General features: G+C 45.9%; 1 protein-coding gene across 2 annotated transcripts; it reads right to left on the reverse strand.

Annotated features, from left to right (window-relative positions):
* Nucleotides 1-5,216: 5,216 nt before the first annotated feature.
* GHRL (ghrelin and obestatin prepropeptide) lies at nt 5,217-10,649 on the reverse strand. Of its 2 annotated transcripts, XM_043588109.1 has the most exons (4): nt 9,601-10,649; nt 9,245-9,361; nt 6,186-6,294; nt 5,217-5,378 (listed from the first exon to the last, which is right to left on the reverse strand). In XM_043588109.1, the coding sequence occupies exons 1-4, from the start codon at nt 9,706-9,708 to the stop codon at nt 5,359-5,361; spliced, it is 354 nt and encodes a 117-aa protein (XP_043444044.1). In that variant the 5' UTR covers nt 9,709-10,649; the 3' UTR covers nt 5,217-5,358. The 2 variants fall into 2 exon arrangements, with proteins under 2 accessions (XP_043444044.1, XP_043444043.1); XM_043588108.1 differs by lacking the exon at nt 5,217-5,378 and having other exon boundaries at nt 6,175-9,361; nt 9,601-9,722; nt 10,155-10,649.
* Nucleotides 10,650-18,933: the final 8,284 nt, after the last annotated feature.

Genomic DNA, 18,933 nt, shown 5'->3' on the forward strand with positions numbered 1-18,933 from the left:
GTTATGTCTCTGCAAAATGAAACTGGTAATAAGAATACCTGGTACCTTCCTTCTTCAGAGTTCTGCTGCCCTCGAACATTAACCCATTTTACTGCCTGGGAATTCCGATGTACTGCTGCTTAGCAGTACACAGATCTTTGCTTTTCCTTTCTCCCCCCGGAGCACTGCAGTAGGAGAAACGGAGTACACAAGGGTAGTGTTGACAGATCTGTTGTAGTGAGGCGAGTCTTTGGACTATGGCCTCCTCTGATGCCTCTGGGCAAACTTGGGAGGAAATTCTGTGTCACTACTTTCAGTCGGTCCTCTAATTTTGTGCCAAGGTATTACTGAACACAAGTGCACAAGCCAGAAGTAAGCCTGTAAAAAGGAAGGCTGTGTTCCAAGAATGCTACAGATGCCTGTGCTGATTTGACGCCTGTGCTGATGCCTCGTTCGAGACACGGTCATCGATGATGCATCTTCAGCATATAATTCCATCACTTTGTCTCCTCTGTTCCTTCCCAGGAGAGCACACGGTTGATGGCATCTGCTCAGGGGTAGTCCTATTTGTGGCTAGAAATCTGCTGCTCTCGGCTCTTGTGGTGCTTCCATCTTTTCCTCTGTATTAAGTTTGGGACCAATTACTAATTGTTTACCGTCAGCACGTTCACGTTTGCATCAGTTTTATAAAATAAGGGCAAATGGCCACTGAGCTACATAGTGATGGAACAGACTGCATCAAACAGAGATGGCCGAAGTGTTGGTCTGTGGCCGGCCAGCCCCTGGATCACAGTGAGCACTCATTCGTCAGTGATGGTTGGGGGCGTATCCAGATTAAAGAAGGTAACTAAGTGTGGGTCTTCATTCTTACGTTTGCATGCTGTCAGATGAATGTCTGAGCACACACCTATAAGTGTATAGTAAGTTAAATACATGTTACTGTACTAAGGTAGCAGGTATATTATAAAAAGTTTTTTTTTTATGCTCCAAAACCAAAGTTTTTTATAAGGAGGATTTTTTTCCCCCCAGCAAATATGTCACTTCCCCCAGGGATAAATACATGCTCTTTCAGAGAAACTTAAGCTAGTGGCATCATTAAATGATGCATGGAGGCATGGGTTTAAGAAAGCTGACCTAGTCATAATCTCACAGTTTGTGAGTTTGAGCCCAGCATCGGTCTCTGCAGTGATGGTGCGGAGCCTCACTGGGAATCTGTGTCTCCTTCTCTCTAGCCCCTCCCCTGTTTGTGCGCGCTCGCTCTCTCAAAATAAACATTAAAATTTTTTTTTTTTAATTTTTTTTTTTTCAACGTTTATTTATTTTTGGGACAGAGAGAGACAGAGCATGAACGGGGGAGGGGCAGAGAGAGAGGGAGACACAGAATCGGAAACAGGCTCCAGGCTCTGAGCCATCAGCCCAGAGCCTGACGCGGGGCTCGAACTCACGGACCGCGAGATCATGACCTGGCTGAAGTCGGACGCTTAACCGACTGTGCCACCCAGGCACCCCTAAAATTTTTTTTTAAAAGGCTGACCTAGGACTATTTTGGAAATGCTACATTTTCTCAAGTGTTTCCTCTGCTAAATTTTATTTGTCAGTTGTTGACTTGAAATTGTCCTCACCCCACTGCGATGTATTATGAAGGAAAATGAAAAACAAAAGAAGCCCCTTGGATCATAGGCAGTCAGGCAAGGGAAGCAGGGACTAAAGATAAACCCAGGTACCATAGCTCTGGATAGGAGTCAGCAACAGATTTGCAGGTTGACTTTGGAAAGTTACTAACTTCTCTGAACTTCTGTTTTCTCTCTCTTAAGTGGGCTTGTGCAAGTTAACTGCGACTACGTTGAGTACATATAAGTTTATAGAATAATGCCTGGTAAACAGCAGGCATGCAGTAAATGGTGATGGTTCGAATAAATGAATGCCTGCTGTGTGCCTGGTGTCTGTGTGGGGGATACTATGTTCAGTCTTGATAGTGACCCAGGGAAATAGGTGTTTTATGTGTGATGAGCCTGAGAAATTCATTGTCTTGGTCTGGATCATACCTCTGGGATTCAAATTTGGGTCAGGCTGAAGGTCCTAGCTTTGCATCACATCATGCTACCTGGCCCAGGAGTGAGAGTACTTGTTCCACAGTGGGTGCTCAGCATCTATTTCTTTTCTTTTTCTTTTCTTTTTGTCATTCACTCAATTTATTTTTTTATTCTCAAGTTAGCTAACATACAGTGTGGTCTTGGCTTCAGGAGTAGATTCCCGTAATTCATCACTTCAGTATAACACCCAGTGCTCATCCAACAAGTGTCCTCTGTAATGTCCACTCCCGTACCCCCCAGCATGTGTTTCTTCCACAAATCACCTAGGTAAGTGGGAGAGTGCTTGTGAGTCCTTTGCAAGAGGAGTAAGCCCTTGTCTTTGTTTTGGAAGCATCAGGTGACTGTATTCCCCTCATGGCCTGACACCCATGCTGCCTTGAGCTCAATCCATGCATGCTTCTTGGGTTGCCAGCTGCCTTCCTAGACCACTTTGACCATGTGTGAGCCTTGGATCCTCCTCTGGCTATTGAGAAGAGGGCTGACAGTGAAGAAAACAGTCAGCAAAACTAAAAGGCAACCGACGGAAGGGGAGAAGATACTTACAAATGACGTATTAGATAAAGGATTAGTATCCAAAATCTATAAAGACCTTACCAAACTCAACACCCCCAAAAAACCAAATAATCCAGTGACAAAGTAGGCAGAAGACATGAATAGACACTTTTCCAAAGAAGACATCCAGATGGCTAACAGACACATGAAAAGATGCTCAACATCACTCATCAGGGAAATACAAATCAAAAGCACAATGAGATACCACCTTACAGCTGTCAGAATGGCTAACATGAACAACTCAAGCAATAACGGATGTTGGTGAGGATGTGGAGAAAGGGGAACCCTTTTACACTGCTGGTGGGAATGCAAACTGGTGCAGCCACTCTGGAAAAAGTATGGAGGTTCCTCAAAAAATTAAAAACAGAACTATCCTACAACCCAGCAATTGCACTATTTATCCAAAGGATACCAAAATGCTGATTCGAAGGGATACGTGCACCCCAATGTTTATAGCAGCACTATTGACAATAGCCAAAGTATGGAAAGAACCCAAATGTCCATTGACGAATGAATGGATAAAGATGTGGTATATATGTTTAATGGAATATTACTCAGTGATGAAAAAGAATGAAATCTTGCTATTCCCAACAACATGGATAGAACTAGAGTGTATTATGCTAAGCAAAATTAAGTCAGAAAAAGACAAACATCCCATGATTTTGCTCATGTGGAATTTAAGATACAAAACATGAACATAAGGGAAGGGAAGCAAAAATAATATAAAAACAGGGAAACAAACTGTAAGAGACTGCCAAGTACAGAGAACAAACTGAGGGTTGTTGGTGGGGTGTTGGGGGGAGGGAAGAGCTAAAGGGGTGATGGGCATTAAGGAGGACACTGGGTGTTATATGTAAGTGACTCACTTCTAGGAAGAAAAAAAAAAGGGCCGTGGGCCTGGTTAGTGATGTTCAGAGTTGCACCCCTACTAAGTTATAGAGCTTAAGGATGTGGCTAATCTCCAGGATAGTGTGCTAGTCTTTACATCAGTGCCTAGGGGGTGGCCATCTGGAGGCTGAGGAAGGTCATTTCCCTGCATTTCTACTGCCTTTCTCCCTCTTCCCTCTCTTCTCCCACTGTGTTCACCAGTACCTTAAATTCTTTATATGGTGAATAATGCTTTTCAATCTTACTACTGAGGTTTAGAGGTAGATGCTTTCAGAAGCAAGGATTTGGTGTGCAAAGTGCCCATGTAGTCATATAGTCAGAGTCTAGACCTCTGGGAGATGCAAGTATGTGTGTGTGGTAGGCATAAGGGATGGACATGACGGCAAGCCTGGGGCTAGAGAAATGGGAGGAGGTAAGTGAGCATGATTTCTCAGTTCTGTTGAGGATATCACCTGGCCAGGTGTGAATTTTCAGAAGTTTTATATGAAATTTTATATGAGAATCGACACCAGTTTGTGCCGGGGGGGGGGGGGGGTGATCTGGTTCTACTGTGTGCTGTCCTGCCTGAATTGAATAGGATCCAGTTGTCTCTCAGCCCCTTTAAATAAGCTGTTTATTAGCCCAAGGATCTTGTTAAAATACAGATCCTGGTACAGTTGGGTCAAGATTCTGCATTTCTAAGAGGTTCTCAGATGATGGTGATGTTCCAGGGTGCACGTGGTGTTCGTTGCTGAGGGTGGCAGTTGGATTTCAGTGTGCCTGCCAAGTGTGATCAGTGGTTAGTGCCAGTGGGGCTGTGCCTTCAGTGCCAGGCGATGATAGTTTTACTCGAGAAGATACGTGGCTCCTCCAGCACCCTGATAAAGGCTTTTCTGGGCTCTGCATGTTACTCCAATTCTGTGCAGAGGGTCGGCCTACATGTTTCTAATAGGTATTGGCAGTGCTTATATTTGGAGCCTCCTCGTTCTTTACCTTTTTCTCTCCTTAGTGATTCACCCATCATCTGTCATCACCAGCTCTTCAAAGACAGTTCACATGTTTTACATGGAAGTGTAAATCACTGATAACTGACATTTACTGCCGAGAAGGCTGGTATCTTTGGTGGAACTAAGTTGTGGAACTTAAGGATCAAGTCTCAATTCAGCTGTGAGCTGGAGTTGAAAGTGTTTAGGAACACCTGCCTGGTATCAGTGAAGTACCCCGAGGCAGTGCCCAGCCTGGCCTATGTGAGGTGGCATCTGCTTTGCCGTGTCTTTTCGGGAGAGGACAGGGAGGAAGGAGAAATGGTTATTTCAGCTCTGTCTAGCAGTGGCTAGTAGCCGTGGTAAGCACCCCAGTTATGTATAACTTCATACTCATGCCTTCACATTCCCAGGATCCTGTTCTGATCTTGGATGTCACTTCAGTGGATGTTGGCTCTGATAATGTCACCTGAAGTTTCCTGGTCCCCCATCCTTGCTGATTGCTAAATAGCTCTCATTATAACTTCACTGTGCTCAGGAAGCTGTGGTATTTTAAAAAAAACAGTCTGTCTTCTGTTCCCTCCCTTTCTCCTCCCCTCCCTCTCTTGGTTTCCTAAGTATGCATATCTGCCTTACTACCTATCCCTCCTTGCTCTTCGTACTGACCATAGATTAAAAAAAATTTTTTTTTTTTTTCAATGAAATGTGAAGTTTTCCTCTGGTGAAATAAATTTCCATTTTGAACGTTCGGCATACAGCATGAATGTTTATTCACTTCTTAAGCTAGTACCACTCAGAACTGGGTGTTGTTGCAGAAACAGTTTAAAAGCCAGGTGGGCGATGTCAGGTTGGGAGGAAAGCAAGTGGGTCGTTCTAGTGGATGATCACTCATCTGCCAGGACCTCTGAAAAGGAAGAGGTCAAAATTCAGTGTCCACTGTCCTGCCAGTGCCATCATAGATGGCTTTTCTTCCACAATGGCGATGTCGGAGGTAGTGTGTTGTAATGCGGGGAGGAGGCATTGGCCTTGGTGTGTGGACTGTGTGAGTTGATCTTGTCACCTAAAAGCCGAGCCTCGGTTTCCTTCTCTGCACCCCCCAGGTAAGTGCCATGCTCCCTGCCTACCTCATGTGGTTGGTGGGGGTACAGGGTGACACCGTGTTAGTTAGGGAAGTGCTTTGCAGGTTGTAATGTGCTTCCAAAGGCAGGTGTTGGCCCCCGTGACCAGGAACAAATGAATGGTTTGTTTTTATAAGCCAAGAAGGGATTCAGAACAAAAGCAAGAAATCTTTGCTTCACTGGGTGCAGAAGAGCCTATTCTGATGATAGCACTAATTCCTTTTGTTCACGAGGTGAAGTTATATAATAAAGGTATAATTTTATGCACTCACAGTGAGTGTTAGCTGCATTTTATGGTTAGGATATTGGGGTTCCCTGGGCCCCAAAGTTAGTGTGCTAGTTCTTGGAACATAGCGAGCGTGCTCTTGAAATACAAAGACTGTGTTCACCTTTCTTCTGAGCCACTTGGAAATCCCAGCCCAGTCTGCTCTCCTGCAGACATTTGGGAAGGAAGAATTAGAAGGCAGTGGTAGGGGAAGAAAACTTTGCGAGGCAGTGGTAGGGGAAGAAAACTTCTCTTGTGTCACCCATAGGCTGAGCTCCATTTGGGACTCCATGGAGACTGAAGTGACCTGACTGGGGCAATGACTTACCATCGGCCTCTTCCCAAAGGACGTCCTGAAGAAACTTCCCCAGCGCCTGGCCATGCTGGTGGTACTGAGCCCCTGACAGCTTGATTCCAACATCAAAAGGGGCGTTGAACTAGGAGGAGGGGTGGGGAAGACCCAGGAAGTGTCAGAGGTCACACCCTCCCACCTCTGCCCCAAACACACAGGCCTCCCAAAGGATTTCCTGGGCTCTCCGGGTCTCATCACAGGGACAGGGAGGGAGGAGGGTGTGCGGGCCCAGCAGGTGCCAGTGAGAGGCTGCTCAGCCAGATTACTCGCCTTCTTAGGCCTGTTCTTCCCGCCCCTGCCATCTTCAGGAGACTTACCTTGTACTCTTTGCTTACCTCTAGTGAGGTTGCTCATAAAAGCTATGGGGTTCCCGAGATTGCTCCCACTCCCCCTTGTAATTTTGGAAGACCTAAGTTTGAGGTTGCCAATGGTAGAATTTCAGACTCCAGTAGGGAGACCGGGAGGACAGTGGGTCTTGCCAGTGTCCTAGCAGTAGCCCGGGTGGTGGTCTCTGCCCCTCATCTGCCCCCACCTTCTCTCCCAGCCATTCTTCCTCTCCTGGGCACAGGTCTTTCCTTGTTCCATGGGAAGTTAGACAAGAAGCTCACCTTTGCCTGGAAAGATGCTCTGAGCCAAGTGCCCCCTTCTTTCTGTGCCTCTGTCTCTTCCCTTCTCCAGGGGAGCACCCTATTTTCCCAGCTCTGTCAGCACTCTAGCAAATGATTTATTGAAGCTCAGCTTTGGGTAAATGGGGAAGAGCTCTGTTTGCAGCCACATCATGGATTCCCCTACTTAAGAGCAGACTGTATCGTTATCTCTGTTCCTCTAGTAGCTGCCTTGGTACCTGGCAACCTGCATGCTGGTCACCGAGATGTCTGAGCAAGTCACTGAGGGGATCCTGGTGGTGGGAGGGAGCCTTTGGTCATTGGTCCTTCTGCCGCCTGCCCTGGAGCCTTGTCCGGTCCAGGGCTGCAGTGACGCCCAGCGTGGAGCCCCCTTGTCTCCGCCAGGCTGGCCCAAGGCCTTGCCTCCGCGCCGGGTGCAGTCCTCCGGGCCTCTCTGCCAGCAGGTACCGCCGTCATTCTCATTTCACACATGAGCAGACGTGCTCCAAGAGGTTGTGAGAAAAACAAATAGCTGCTTGTTGAAAAAACTGACCTTCCTCGTCTCCACTGTGAAGGTGGAGAGAATGGGGAAGGACATGATTGATATTTTAGGAAACTTTGGCCCGTCTGTTCTCTCCCATGGGCAATTATTTCTTTCTCTTCCATCCTGGGGCTGACAGGTGATCTGAACAGACTTCTTGGGAACCACATGAGCATGGGTCTGGGGGCCTGCTGGCTGGCAGGGCACCCGGAACTGGGCGGCCACATGGCAACTGCTGATGGGGAGGTTTGCCTCTGGTGACTTGAAAAGGCCCATTTGGCCTCAGTGCCTCATGAGTTCTGTCAGGGATGGGGGGCGCTGGGGGAAAGGACAGGACTTGGTCTCAAAAGTCTTACGGCTCTGAAAGTCGATTCCGGGAGGAACGTGTCTGGGGGACGGTGGGGGCCCGGGATGGGACAGGTGGAGCCCCAGTGCAGGAGGGGCTCAGGCAGTAGGTCCAGAGCCCTGCAGCCAGGGATGCAGGCCTCCCCACCTCTGTCAGCTCCAGATTTCAGGTTCTAGTTGAGGCAGCACAGTCCACCTCTTCCAAGGCCAGCCTTTGTGGGAACTGGAAACTTCTGGTCATCCCATCTCTGCCTTGAGTCATCAAGCCACTGAAACCTCTTCCCTGTCTGGGCAAACTGAGCATTAGCCCGACTGGGGTGAGTGTCAGCCACAGGGGCTGCCGGTCTCACCAGGAAATTCCCCAGTTTGAGGATTTGTAGGAATCGAATGGGGCTCTCACATGTGTGGAGGAGGCACCTGAGAGCACTCCTTGGTTCTGCTGAGGGTCTGAGAGCAGGGGTTGGGAGCTCATCCTTTTTTGCTAGAAGAAGCTGGCGGGAGGGAGGGAGGCCAAGGCAGGACACACTCCAGCTTCTTGGGCCAGAAGAGACCGGGGAAGGGCGTTCTTGGGCCACTGTGCATGCTCTGTTTGCCAGACTAGTGAGGGGAAGGGGGGCTTGGGAGCTGGAGTCAGCCGTGACTGCAGGTCCCGCCTCTGCCACACACTGGCTGTGGCGTGTCAGGCACGTGTGCTCACCTGTCTGAACTTCTTTTCCTCGTCTCTACCACAAGGGCAATAATGTCAGCCCTACTTACCTCACAGGTTGTTGTAGAGATTAAATAGTGTGCGATAAGGGAAAGACAGTTTGCAGATGAGATCCCGGTCAATAGACACAAGCAGTGCGATAATTAAGGACTCCCCCAGGGGAATTCTGGTTCCACTGCATGGAGGCGTCTGTCATCTGAATGCTTGTCAGAACCATCGCCTTAACCACAGCCAGCCTTTCAGGAAAGTTGCATGGAGAACCCCTACAAAATCCCTTTACTCCCTCTCTGTCCTCATGTTCTCTTTATTTCGAAGCTTGCTCCTCACCTCAGGCAGGATTTGTCGGAGCCACGATAAGCCCCACCAATCCTGTTGTTGTCTACAGATGGGGGTTGGTGAGGGGCCACCAGAGATGGGCTGTGGTAGCTGGCCTGTCCAGGGTGCCATCTGCATACGCTCCAGCCCCAAGAAAGGCTGAAGAGGCCCAGAGGCCACGAGTTTTCTGTGGGGAAATGCCTTCAGTCCATGACCAGCCGACTCTCGCTGGCTGTCTTGGCAACATGCGTGCTGGCTCCCCTTTGAAATCATCTGGTGTCAGCTAGCACCCCTGCTGTCCTGCTCATGGCTCTGGTCCTGTCCCGTTCTGTTGTAGCAAAGTCCTTTCTCTTAGACATCTGCCTCCTGATGGGAAAAGACCTGGAGCCAGTTCAGGGTAAACTGTTTTGTGCTATTTTACATTTCTTAAGTAGTCGGTAGGTGGATCCCTGTTCATAGCCTGCCCTCCTCCTCCCTCCTCCCGTCCACTGCCACAAAAGCATAAAACTGCAGAGGAACCAACCCGGATTTCTAGTTCATCCTCTGCCCCTTCCACTTGACTTGTGTCTTCTGGGTGGATCAAGCCTTCTAGAGCTCGGGGCTGCAGTTTGGCTGGTGTCTTCTTGGATTCCTTTCTCTGCTGGAAAGAGGTATTCTCTTTTTAGGGCCCCAACCCTCTCCCTCTCCCCCGTATACTTCTGGAAGCAGAGTGAGGTGTGAACCTATGGTCAGACCCAGATTCCTCCTTTGTGCTCTTGGAGATAGCTGAAGCCCAGAGAGTTTGAGCCACTGCCCAGGTCACACAGCTGGCAGCTACATGGCAAGGCTGGGATGAGATACCCCAATTCGAATGTGGGGCTTTGTGGGGAAACATCTTACCTGTACTTTCTGGTGTTCGGGGCTCAGGAAGCTGGAGCCTGCCATGGCCAAGTCTGCCCACAGCACGCTGAAGAGCAGCAGGCTGCACACGGTCCCCAGGGAGGGCATGGTGTCAGGTGGGCCTGGAGGACAGATGGTCTCCAGGCAGTGGGTCCTCCCCTGTCTCCCTGTGCCCCAGATCTGGTGAGGGGACTTGGCCCTGGGATGTCACAGCAGAGTAGAGAAGCTCTTCCTACCCCTGAGAGAGGTGCTCCCTCTGTTCACTGCCACCAGGTAGAAGTGAATTAAAGGATGTGTGCCCTCTATTCCCAGGCTGTTGAGCAGTGAGACTCCCCATGTTTGTCCTGGTCCCCAGGGAGCTTGTGCTGAATTTCTTAATGAAGGATCATGAAGCTGGGCCAGCAGGGTCCTCAGGGGATACAGGGGCTTAGGGGGCTCCAGCCGCCCCACGTTGTGCAGCCTCCCCTTTGTTCAGTTGGGCCCGTGAATGGCCAGCAGTCACAGTAAATTAAACCCATAAACCCACACACGAAGAGTAGAGAGAGAGTACCTACCTGGGATTCCTGGTGGAAGTGGTGCCTGGTAGCTGTCTGGTCCTTATGTAGGAAGCCCTGTGTTTGTTTTAAGCTAGCAACCCCTTCCTAACTTCCTGTGGCTGCTTTACATTCTTTGGGAACTCATATGCTCGTGTCCTCTGGGTAGAAATCAGCAGTGGAGGTCACATGCTCGGAGAGATTGCTGCGTTGGCACCTGCTCCAGCTGTCACCAAGTGGTCCCAACTCTGGTTCAGGTGGGAGGGGGGAGGCGGCTCAGGGGTCCAGGTCAGCTTTGCTGTTCTCTGCTGCTCTGCATATTCCCCTTCTGAAATTCCTCTTCTTCCTGGCTAGAATGAGGTGATGGTTACCAGATTTTTAAGAGTTTTTCCAGCCCCAACATGTTATTTTCTGTGACTGATGCTGCTTTGGCTTCCACAAACCTCTGGAGCTCATGGGGATCCTGTCTCCGGAAAGTTTCACGCTTCCCCAAGCAGGGAAGTGCCATGATAGAATGAGGAGTCTGCTGGGAGGGACGGTGACACAGGCTCCTGACCGTCCTTTCAGAGGAGGCGGCGTGGGGATCGTTTCCAGAATGCGTCGGTTTGCCTTGGTGTTTCCTGACGTCTTGCCTTGTCTCCCTTCCCCTAGCCAGGTTCTGAGAGGGAACAGACTGGCCCTGAAGGGAGAAGAGCTATGGCCCAGTGCTGGCACAGGTGACTACTCCCAGGGTGATGGGCCCCGGGCAGATGACTAGGAATCTACCTTGTGTCAGAGCCGCTCCTCAGAGTGGCTTTGAGGATGTCATGAGGTGATGGATGTGAAAATCTTCTGAGGTGTCATGCACATGACTGCCCCTTCTGTTCCAGCCAGTGGGATTTGCAAGTGTATGCTGTGGTCACACGTTCTTGGATGAGGAGTTAATTAACATCACAGGGGAATCCTTCCCTGTCTGGAGAGCTTCATCTAATTGGATGCCCAGGCAGTGACTCCTAAGGGCTAAATGAGTTGCCTCCACAGAAATTGTAGCATTTCTGAGCAGGAACTCTCTTCGTGCTGGGGCTCAGGGGCTCAGAGCTGGGAGATCAGGAAGGGCTCCTTGAAAGAGGCAGAAGGTGAAAATGGAAGGGAGGGCATCACCCGGTGTGAGCAAAGGTGAACAGAAGGCGTGGGTGTATGTAGAGCGTTTGGGGTAAAGATTAGAAAGTTGGCTGCCTTGGATGAGGGTGTCCGTGGGCGGGGGGGAGGGTGTCATCAGGAGAGGCCTAGAAGATGGTTCTGGGTCAGGTTATACACGGCCTTGAAGGCCTTGCTAGCTCAAGGAATTTGGGCGTTTTCTGCAGGAGGGAGGCCCCGGAAGGTTCTTGAACAGAGGAGTGACAGGATTGTAGAATACAAGAGTTGGGAAGACCTTGAAGAGCTGGGAGGCTGAGCTTTGATTTCACTGGAAGGAACCCTGAACACCAAAAAGGCCCCAGTCCCCTCAAAGCCACACAGCCTTCAGTGGCAGATGCTGGCTTCCCAGGTTCCTGGCTGCTAGGTCAGTGTCTTCCCTGATAGACCATCCTGATTGCACAGCAAACCTGGGATTCCAGAAAAATCTGCTTGCTGTGAGAGGGGTGGGATTGGGGCAGGGGATGCAGTTAGGCTATCAAGGCAATAGAAGGCTGATCATCAAATGACTGGCCACCTGACTTAAAGGGGGCACTGGACCCTTGTAGAGTCTCTAGGGACAGTGGAGGCATGGGAGGGTCTGGACTAAGCCCCTTAGTAGAAGGTGGGGGACTAAGTACCTTTTCGTGGAAAACCTCTCATTGCCAGATTGCCATAAGGGCTGGAATCCCTCCTTTAGCCCCAGCAGAATGTGAGCATGTTTCCAGGAGGCCTTCCCCCTTGTCAGCCACCTGAGCTTAGATCTCTTGGCTCCTGGGTGTGGACAAATCCGGAGTTCTTGGAGAAGATTTGCAGCTTTTTCAGAGCCCCTTTCCCAAAAGGAAAGCCAAACAGAAGCCCTCACAGACCCAACTATGGTGACCAGGCACCTGCTGAGACATGAAGCCTCTGCCTAATCCGGATGCAGGAGCTGCCAGTGTTGATCCTAGATAAGGCTACCGGCCAGCAAACACCCTGCTCGCTCTGTTATCTTTGGGGGACAGAGAGATGGCCAGTGTGTCCGGAATGACCCTAACCACATACCACAGAGTCGAGGCTGGTAGGGGGAGGGAGGAACATCTGATGTATGTCAGAACTGTTGAGGAAGGAGCCAGGGGACACCCAGAACTTTCCTCGCTGCCCACTCATAGTCATGGAAGCGGAGACAGGCATGCGGTGAGGAACGTATACACATTGGAGCCAAGGGGAGTCTGGAGGAAGACAGTGTGACTCAGGGAAAGGACTGACTTTCCCAAGGCTCATTTTCTTCCTCATTCCTTTCAAGTACGGATCATCTCAAGGCCAGTTTGGCCCCTCCCTGTCCTGTGTCTTTCCCAGAACTTAGCGGGTGCTCATTGCACATGCTTCTTGTGGATTGCTTGCTGGCTGGTGATTTCTTTCCCATTGTGGGGCCTTGCAGGCCTGCCTTAATGAATGGATGGGAAGCACTCATCATCTCTGAATTAATTGCTGTATGTAAATGGTGTCTGAGAACAAATTATACACTTTCTACTACACTTTCATTTCTACTGACAATTTAGTTGGCTTGTGTAGCACTTTTTTCATCAGTTTGGCCAAACCTCTTGTCTGAATGAGGCAGATTTTGGGGATGTAGAAAGAGGTTTTTATTTTTTGGTGATGGGGTTATAGATAGAAATTTTTTTCTGGTGGGATTTCTTTTTTGTCTTGGTTTCCATACTTTTAGGTTGGCATTGTTCAATAGAAATACCATGCCAGCCTCAAGAGCCTCATAAGTATTTTAAATTTCATTAGGAAATGTAAAACCCAGTGAAATCAACTTAATATATTTTCTTTAATATAAAATATCATTTTGATGTGTAATCAATCTACAAAATGCTTAATGAGATACCAGACACTGGTTTTCTTTTTACGAAATCTTCAAAATTCAGTGCACCTTAAACTTTTTCCAGTATATCTCTGCTCACACTGGCCTTATTTCCAGTGCTTAGTAGCTGCATGTGGCTTGTGGCTGCTGTACTGGACAGCACCATTCTAGGTAATCATGAGTATCATTCTTGCAACTCCCACAAGCTTAGCCATGCTCTCTTCCATGCCTCCAGCTGTCTGAGCCAGGTCTTTCCAACCGAGGCTTCCTGTTGTCCTGCCGTCATGGTGCTGGGGCCCCAAGAGTTAGTTTCTCCTACTTTCAATCTTCTTCCCCAACAGCTTCTGCTCTCAGCCTTAAAATATGCCCTGGTCTCTAATCCTGCAAGGGTCTATCTGGCACTGGCCTGCTTCCCTTCACTCTACCACCTCCAGGAATAACTTCCTTTCCCTTTCCCTGTTTCTTCCTTAGTGTACACTGGCCCCTCAAAACCCCAGAGAGAACTCCCATCTACACCCTGTGTTGAATCCGTTCTCCGTGTGTTGCTGGTAGCAAAGCCATAGTCTAGGGACCACTAAGAGCCATGGGATCTCAGGATGAGGACTTCAAGGCTGTCTAATCTCAGTTTCCGGGTGCAGGCCTGTGCTGGGCTGCACTGGATTCGTGGCGGAGCTTATAAGGACACTGGGTATTTTTATACCTGATTCTGATCTGAAGTGGGGCCCCAGAGTTTATATTTAAAAAAAAAAATTATTTACTTTAAATGGTTATACATTTTGAGGGAGGGGGTAATGTGTGAGTAGGGGAGGGGCAGAGCAAGAGACAGGGAGAGAGAACTCTAAGCAGGCTCCATGTCCTGTGCAGTGCAGAGCCCCACGCAGGGCTCGATCTCATGAACTGTGAGATTATGACCTGAGCCGAAATCAGGAGTAGGATACTTAACCAACTGAGCCTCCCAGGCGCCCCTAAATTTTTATTTAAATCCCAGTTAGTCAACATATAGAGTAATATTAGTTTCAGGTGTACAGTATAGTGATTCAACACTTCCATACAACATCTAGTGCTTATCATGACAAATGTCCTCCTTAATCCCCATCCCCTATTTCACCCATCTCCCCACCCACCCCTCCTCTGGTAACCATCAGTTCTCTGTAGTTAAGAGTCTGTTTCTTTGTTGGCTTTTGTTTTTCCCCATTTTGCTTGTTTGTTTTGTTAAGTTCCATGTATGAGTGAAATCATAAGGTATTTGTCTTTCTCTACTTCACTTAGCATTATACTGTTGAGCTCCTCCATTCATGTTGTTGCAGATGACAAGATTTCATCCTTTTTTATGGCTGAGTAACATTCCAGTGTGTGTGTGTGTGTGTGTGTGTGTGTGTGTGTGTGTGTGTGTATACCACATTATCCATTCATTAGTCATTGGAGGCTTGGGCTGTTTCCATAGTTTGGCTATTGTAGAGAAAGCTGCTACAAACATCAGGGTGAATGTGTTCCTTTGAATTAGTGTTTTTATATTCTTTGGGTACACCTAGTGCAATTGCTGGATTGTAGAGTAGTTCTATTTTTAACTTTTTGAGGTATCTCCATTCTATTTTCACCAGTGGCTGCACCAATTTGCATTCCCACCAACAGTGCAAGAGGGTTCCCCTTACTCCACATCCTCACCCAACATCTGTTGTTTCTTGTGTTGTTGACTTAGCCATTCTGGCACTTGTGATTTGTATTTCCCTGATGATGAGTGATGATGAACACCATTTCATGTGTCTATTGGCCATCTGTGTGTTTTCTTTGGAGAAGTGTCTGTTCATGTCTTCTGCCCATTTTTAAATTGGATTATCCATTTTTTTTGTGTTGAGATTTTTAGGTTCTTTATATATTTTGGACACTAATCCTTTATCAGATATGTCATTTGTAAATATCTTCTCCCATTCCTTAGGTTGCCTTCTAGGTTTGTTGATAGTTTCCTTGGCTATGCAGAAGCTTTTAATTTTGATACGTACCTATAGTTTATTTTTTATTTTATTTCCCTGCCTCAGGAGACATATCTTGAAAGAAGTTGCTATGGCTGCTGTCAGAAAAATTACTGCCTGTGCTCTCTTTGAGAGTTTTTATGGTTTGGGACTGACATTTAGGTCTTTAGTCCATTAAAAAAAATTTTTTTTAATGTTTTATTTATTTTTTTTGAGTGAAAGAGACAGAGCATGAGTTGGGGGAGGGGCAGAGAGAGAGGGAGACACAGAATCTGAAGCAGCACAGGCTGATGCAGGGCTCAAACTCATGAACTGTGAGCCAAAGTCAAATGCTTAACTGACTGAGCCACCCAGGCACCCCTCTTTAGTCCATTTTGAATTTATTTTTGTGTATGGTGGAAGAAAGTGGTCCAGGTTCATTAACTTGCATGTTGCTGTCCAGTTTTCCCAATACTATTTGGTGAAGAGATATTGTTTTTCCCATTGGACATTCTTTCCTGCTTTGTTGAATTTTAATTGACCATATAATTGTGGCTTCATTTCTGGGTTTTCTATTCTTTTTTTTTTTTTTAATTTTTTTTTCAACGTTTATTTATTTTTGGGACAGAGAGAGACAGAGCATGAACAGGCGAGGGGCAGAGAGAGAGGGAGACACAGAATCGGAAACAGGCTCCAGGCTCTGAGCCATCAGCCCAGAGCCTGACGCGGGGCTCGAACTCACGGACCGCGAGATCGTGACCTGGCTGAAGTCGGACGCTTAACCAACTGTGCCACCCAGGCGCCCCATGGGTTTTCTATTCTGTTATATTGGTCAATGTGTCTATTCTTGTGCAAGTGATCAGTTATAGCTTTGTAATATAACTTGAAGTCAGGAATTGTGATGCCTCTAACTTTTTCTTTTTCAGGGTTGCTTTAGCTATCTGGGGTCTTCTATGGTTCCATACAAATTTTAGGATTGTTTGTTTTGTGAAAAATGATGTTGGTGTTTTGATAGGGATTGCATTGTGTAGGGCTTGCAAATGTGTAGGTTGCTTTGGGTAGTATAGACATTTTCACAATATCCTTCCAATCCATGAACAGTGCACATCTTTCCACTTCTTTGTGTCATGTTCAGTTTCTTTCATCAGTGTTTTATAGTTTTCAGAGTATAGGTCTTTCACTTCTTTGGTTAGGTTTATTCCTAAGTATCTTAGTGTTTTTTGGTACAATTGTAAACAGGATTGATTCCTTAACTTTACTTTCTGCTGCTTCATTATTGGTGTATAGACATTCAACAGGGGTGCCTGGATGGCTCAGTTGGTAGAGCACATGACTTGTAATCTCAGGGTTATGAGTTCAAGCCTGATGTTGGGCATGGTGCCTACTTAAAATTAGAAATGCAGCAGATTTCTATACATTGGTTTTGTATCCTGCGACTTTACTGAATTCATTATCAGTTCTAGCTAGCAGTTTTTTGGTGGAGTCTTTGGTGGGTTTTCTACATATAATCATATCATCTGCAAATAGTGAAAGTTTTATTCTTCCTCACTGACTTTGAGGCCTTTTATTTCTTTTTATTATCTGATTTCTTTGTATTATTATTTTTTTTTATTATTAGCTGTGACTAGGACTCTAGTACTGTGTTGAATAAAAGTGGTGAAAGTGGACATCCTTGTTTTGTTCCTGACTATAGAGGAAAAGTTCTCTGCTTCCCCTACTTAGGATGTTATTACCTGTGGGTTTTCATATAGGTCCTTTATTATGTTGAGGTATGTTCTCTCTAAACCTACTTTGTTGAGAGTTTTTACCATGAATGGGTGTTGTACTTTGTCATACGCTTTTTCTGCATCTTTTGAAATGATCATATGGTTCTTAGCCTTTCTTTTATTAATGTGATGTATCATGTTGATTGATTTGCAAATATTGAGCCACCCTTCCACCCCAGGAATAAATCCTACTTGATAGTGGTGAATGATTTTTAAATGTATTATTGGATTTGGTTTGCTAGTATTTTATTGAGAATTTTTGCATCTAGGTTCACTAGGGATATTGGCTTGTGGTTCACTTTTTTTGTGGTGTTTTTTTTTTATCTGTTTTTATCTGTTTTTGGCAATCAGGGTGATACTAGCCTCACAGAATAAATTTGAAAGTTTCCCTTCCTTTTCTAATTTTTGGAATAATTTGAGGAGAATAGGTATTAACTTTTCTTTAAATGTTCGGTAGATTTGCCTGTGAAGCCATCTGGTCCTGGATTTTGTTTATTGGGAGTTTTTGGATTATTGATTTCAAGTTCTTTGCTGGTTACCAGTGTGTTCAAGTTTTCTATTTCTTCCTGTTTCATTTTTGGTAGGAATTTATCAATTTCTTGTAAGTTATCCAATTTTTTGGCATATAGTGTTTCATAATATTCTCTTATAATTGTATTTCTGTGGTGTTGATTATTTCTTCTCTTGCATTTATGATTTTATTTGGGTTCTTTTTTTTTTGATAAGTCTTGCTAGAGGTTTATCAGTTACATTAATCTGTTCTGTTGGGCTTTTTTTCTTGTTTGTTTCTATATCATTTATCTCTGCTGTAATCTTTATTATTTCCTTCCTTCTGCTGGCTTATTTGTTCTTTTTCTAGCTCCTTTAGGTGTAAGGTTAAGTTAAGGTTGTTTATTTGTGATTTTTCTTGTTTTTTTTTTAAAGTAGGCCTGTATTGCTATGCTCTATCCTCTTAGAACTGCTTTTGCTGTATCTCAAAGGTTTTAGACCATTATGTTTTCATTTTCATTTGTTGCTAGGTATTGCTAAATTCTTTTTTGATTTCCTAGTTGACCCTTTCATTGTTTAGTAGCATATTATTTAACCTCCATGTATTTGTGGTCTTTTCAGATTTTTTTCTTGTGGTTGACTTCTAGTTTCATAGTGTTGTGGTCAGAAAAGCTGCATAGTAAGACTTCAGTCTTTTTGTATTTGTTGAGGTCTGTTTTGTGTCTTAATATGTGATCTCTTATGGAGAATGTTCCATGTGCACTTAAAAGGAATGTATATTCTGTTGTTTTAGGATGGAATGTTCTGAATATATCTTTTAAGTTCATCTGGTGCAGTGTGTCATTCAAAGCTATTATTTCATCAGTCAGAAAAAGACAGGTATCATATGTTTTCATTCATATGTGGAATATGAGAAACTTAACAGAAGACCATAGGGGAAGGGAAAGAAAAATAAGTTACCAACAGGGAGGGAGGCAAACCATAAGAGACTCTTAAATACAGAGAACAAACTCAGGGTCGATGGGGGTGGGCGGTTGGGAGAGCAGGGAAAATGAGTGATGGGTATTGAGGAGGATACCTGTTGGGATGACCACTGGGTGTTTGTATGTAAGTGAGGAATCACAGGAATCTACTCCCAAAGACAAGACTATACTGTATACACTGTATGTTAGCTAACTTGACAAAGTATTAAAAATAAATAAAAATAGATTTAAAAAACCCAAAAAACAAAAGCTATTTTCCCCTTGTTTATTTTCTGTTTAGATGATCTGTCCATTGATGTAATTGGGGTTTTAAAGTGTCCTATTATTGCATTGTTATCAATTAGTTTGTTTATGCTTGTTTTATTTTATTTATTTGGGTGCTCCCATGTTGGTGCATAAACAATCTTGTTGGATTGTCCCTTTTATTATTATATAGTGCCCATCTTTGTCTCTTGTTACAGTCTCTGTTTTAAAGTCTAGTTTGTCCATGGGGTGCCTGGGTGGCTCAGTCAGTTGAGTGTCCAACTCTTGATCTCAGTTCAGGTCTTGACCTTATGGTTGTGAGTTCAAACCCTGTGTTGGACTCATGCTGAGTGTGGAGCCTATGTAAAAAAT

This window comes from Prionailurus bengalensis, chromosome A2 (assembly GCF_016509475.1).
Source record: "Prionailurus bengalensis isolate Pbe53 chromosome A2, Fcat_Pben_1.1_paternal_pri, whole genome shotgun sequence".
Classification (NCBI taxonomy): Eukaryota; Metazoa; Chordata; class Mammalia; order Carnivora; family Felidae; genus Prionailurus; species Prionailurus bengalensis.